At 37.7% G+C, this 3838-nt stretch overlaps 1 protein-coding gene across 1 annotated transcript; it reads left to right on the top strand.

The window, feature by feature from the left end:
- Window positions 1–3616, top strand: LOC148060292 (aflatoxin B1 aldehyde reductase member 2-like). Its single transcript, XM_087779941.1, has 7 exons — window positions 1–196; window positions 1842–2029; window positions 2102–2206; window positions 2318–2414; window positions 2483–2582; window positions 2649–2778; window positions 3402–3616. Exons 1-7 carry the CDS (start codon window positions 1–3, stop codon window positions 3561–3563), a joined length of 978 nt encoding a protein of 325 aa, XP_087636067.1. The 3' UTR covers window positions 3564–3616.
- Window positions 3617–3838: the final 222 nt, after the last annotated feature.

Below are 3838 nucleotides of genomic sequence, written 5' to 3' on the forward strand. Positions count from 1 at the left end.
ATGTCGGCAACTCAGGCTCAGAAACCCGTGTCCTTACTTGGAACCATGATGTTCGGTGGTCGAGCTGACGCCGAGCAGAGCCAGGAGATGGTGAAGGCTTTCCTGGAGAGAGGACACACACGCGTGGACACAGCCTTCATGTACACGGACGGGAAATCCGAGACTGTTATCGGAGGAATGAACCTGCCCAGGACAGGTGAGGTAGAGTCACACCTGCAGACCACAGGGGCTACAGCTGCCATCTTTCTTCTTCTACGACTAAATCTTTGTACTCACCAATGCTGTGTCTCAAATCGCATACTAATCTTAGTATGCTAGAAGTTAGTATGCATCAGTTTAGTATGCATACTAACTAGTACGCAAATTCTCCTCAGATAGTATGTCTCAAATCAAACCCTGAAGCTACACACTAACCGGAAATCACATGACAGCTTCTTCTTCTACTTCTATTTAACGATGTTTCAACCAGCTGTTTGAACGCTATCGCCGACACCTGCTGGCAGCATGTTTTGCAACTTTAGAAAAATAAATAAAGAAAAAATATGAGAATCTAAATAATCGCGAGATTTTTAAGCTGGTATCAGCAGCGAAGACGTGTTTATCCTCCTACTGCTGCTGAAAATACACATTTAAGTATATGCATATATATGCATTTATATATGACGTAACTTCCGTTTAAAACCTCACTAAAATGGCAGCCGTTTAGTGTGGTTAGTGTCCATCGAACCATGCTAGTTTTGTGGGCGTGTTAGTACGCCAATTTAGTGTGCATGGCGCACTAAATTTCGCATACTAAGAATTGAGACACACTAACGTACTAAAAATACTAACTTTTAGTACGCTAGTATGCGATTTGAGACACAGCACAAGTCTCATGATCACTAAAGTACTTTTTTTCTGGGTTATTTTTATTTCGTTTACAAGTAATTTTGAAATAGTAATGTTAATAGTAATATGGATATAAAAACACACCAAATAAAGCCACTCAGATTTTTCTCATTATTTATCTGTATTTCTTTCTTATGTTGTTTTCCCCCAAGTTCTTAAATATAATAATAATAATAATACATTTTATTTAAAGGCGCCTTTCTTGACACTCAAGGTCACCATACATAGGTTACATACATAAAACATTTTAAAACACAACAATAAAATATGTATAAATAAAAAGTAGCAGACAAGGGTAGAGGAATAGCATCTAATGGAATAAGCAGTTTTAAACAGATGTGTATTCTAAAATAAAACCGTATTGTAAATACAAACACCACGTATACTACATGTCGTAATTCTCGTTTTAGTTGTTGATGTAAACAAAATGTGTGTGTGAATACATTTTCACTGACTATAGTATAAAAGTGTAAGAAGTGTTTGTGTGTTTGTATATATGTATGTATGTATATATATATATATATATATATTTTTTTAATATATATATATTAAACTATTTTTTTTTTTTTTTTACTCACAATTTGTTTATTTTTGTGTTGAAATTAAACTTATGGCCAATGACTCAGTCACTACATCTTCTGCAGTCCAAGGAACAATAAAATCCAAGCGATATCCCTGCGATGACTGAGGACAAGAGGAGACAGTGGACTCTAGCGGCTTTAAAAGTTGATGTCTTGAATTGAAAGCAGTTACAACTTTGTCAAGATTCATACGGTCTGTAAATTCTGAAACACCAGAGTCAAGTACTCTACAATAATACAAATATACCCTTCCTTATTATTCTAATATATCGTATAATTGCCCCTGTATCAATATACGTATCATCCGATTGTTTCCAATACATTATCCTACATTCATATCTATGTGTTAAATGTTTGTTTTTTCATTGGCAGTTAGCATCGCCACCAAGGCTAACCCCTGGGAGGGTAAAACACTGAAACCGGAAAGTGTTCGCTCACAGCTGGAGGCCTCCCTGAAGAAACTGAAGACGGACTGTGTAGAACTTTTCTACCTGCACGCCCCTGACCACCAGACCCCCATCCAGGACACGCTCCGAGCCTGCGATGAGCTCCACAAAGAAGTAATGAAACTCCTCTAAGGGTACTTATCGTAATCATGCCAGCAATAAACTAGTCCTGTTCATCACTTGCAGGGAAAGTTCAAGGAGTTTGGTCTCTCTAACTACGCCTCGTGGGAAGTGGCTGAAATCGCTTCTATCTGTAGACACAACAACTGGGTCGTCCCGACTGTGTATCAGGTGATCACGACTCATTGTGTAATCTGGCTACAATATGTGAAGCTGTGCAGGCTCATTCATTTGTGTTTATAAATGTGAAATAATGAATGATTGACCTTTGACCCCTCACAGGGGATGTACAATGCTACCACAAGACAGGTGGAGACGGAGCTGCTTCCATGTTTGAGATACTTCGGGATGAGGTTTTATGCGTATAATCCTCTTGCAGGTACAGTTTGTTACGGTTCAGTTTTTTCTTTAAGTTTATTCAGCAACTATTTTAACATGTATTATCAGGCGGTCTTCTCACTGGGAAGTACCACTATGTAGACCAAGATGCTTCTCAACCTGAAGGCCGTTTCTTTGGGTACAGATGGGCTGCTGCCTACAGGGACAGGTAAAGGACTTCTTTTTTTTGTTTTTAAATCAAGAGGCTATTTTCATTCAGGCCCTTTTCTGCAAGATACTGGAAGCAAAGTCACTTTGAGGCGATCGAGTTGGTGTTGAAAGCGATGGAGAATGCATACGGCGCAAACAAACCTACTCTGACATCTGCTGCCATGCGCTGGATGTACCATCACTCCCAGCTCAAGGTAACGTCCAGTTATTTTTCATTAGTTCAAGTCAGATTGTTTGATTAAACCTTGACCTGACCCTCATATGTCGACTCTTTCGAATACTTCTTTCATTCAAGAACATTTGAGTGAATAGTTGTGTTCCTTATTGGTTTGGTTTAAAAAATTTGTGTGAAATTAGAAAATGTTAACTCTAAGCTTTTTATCTTCATCTTAAATGCAGGTAATTTTGTGATAATTAATTCCTTAAGAGTCTACATGTGTTTCCACATCATTTATATTAAAGTATTTTTATTGTAAAATGTCTGGTAAGGTGCATTTGACGTTTAAAAAACATCACATCACCATTTAATTACCTTTTTTTTAATAAAACATTAACTATTAAATGTTTATATATAATTAAATGTGACACTCATGTCAGACAGTAAACCTACAACATTGTAAAATGTTATATTTGAGTTTAAATTGAGAAACAATTAAAGGTTCATCTATACTTGACCCTTGTGTGTTGAGACTACCTTGACATTTCTTTCAACTATATAACGTCTTGGAATTTTTTGGGGGGGCAATATACTGAGTTTACTGTACTGGGCGTTTGGTTTTGAATTGCATCATCAAGTTGTAATCCTGCCTCCTCACAGGGTGAACTAGGAGACGGAGTGATCATCGGCATGTCGACGATGGAGCAGCTGAAGGAGAACCTGACGGTTGCAGAAGAGGGTCCGCTGGATGAAGGAGTCGTTGAAGCTTTTAAAGAAGCCTGGAACATCGTGTCTCACGAGTGTCCAAACTATTTCAGATAAAACTCAAGACGACTGGGATTAATCTTCCTCTAATGTACACAAATCAATCAGTGTTTTGATTATAAACGGAAATGATTTCGAGGTCAGCGATTGTGGAACTCATTGACTCACAGAAACAAGTTTATATTGGTTGAAAATGGAGCAACATTACAGTTTGTTTGAGAGCAGCAACAATAAATGTTGCACATGATGAAAAAAAAAGCTAAAAAGTAGAATCGAATGTTAAAGTCCTTGCAGAAATTTCATTCTGCATCATCATCATCATCATCATCTTC

This window comes from Callionymus lyra, chromosome 18 (genome assembly GCF_982586985.1).
Source record: "Callionymus lyra chromosome 18, fCalLyr1.hap1.1, whole genome shotgun sequence".
NCBI lineage: Eukaryota > Metazoa > Chordata > Actinopteri > Syngnathiformes > Callionymidae > Callionymus > Callionymus lyra.

Excerpts from the sequence above, each read along its gene's own strand:
- LOC148060292 (XM_087779941.1), top strand. The coding sequence starts at position 1 with ATGTCGGCAACTCAGGCTCAGAAACCCGTGTCCTTACTTGGAACCATG. Across the intron at positions 2,207-2,317 it reads TCGTCCCGACTGTGTATCAG|GGGATGTACAATGCTACCAC; the intron begins GTGATCACGACT and ends GACCCCTCACAG. Across the intron at positions 2,779-3,401 it reads ACCATCACTCCCAGCTCAAG|GGTGAACTAGGAGACGGAGT; the intron begins GTAACGTCCAGT and ends GCCTCCTCACAG.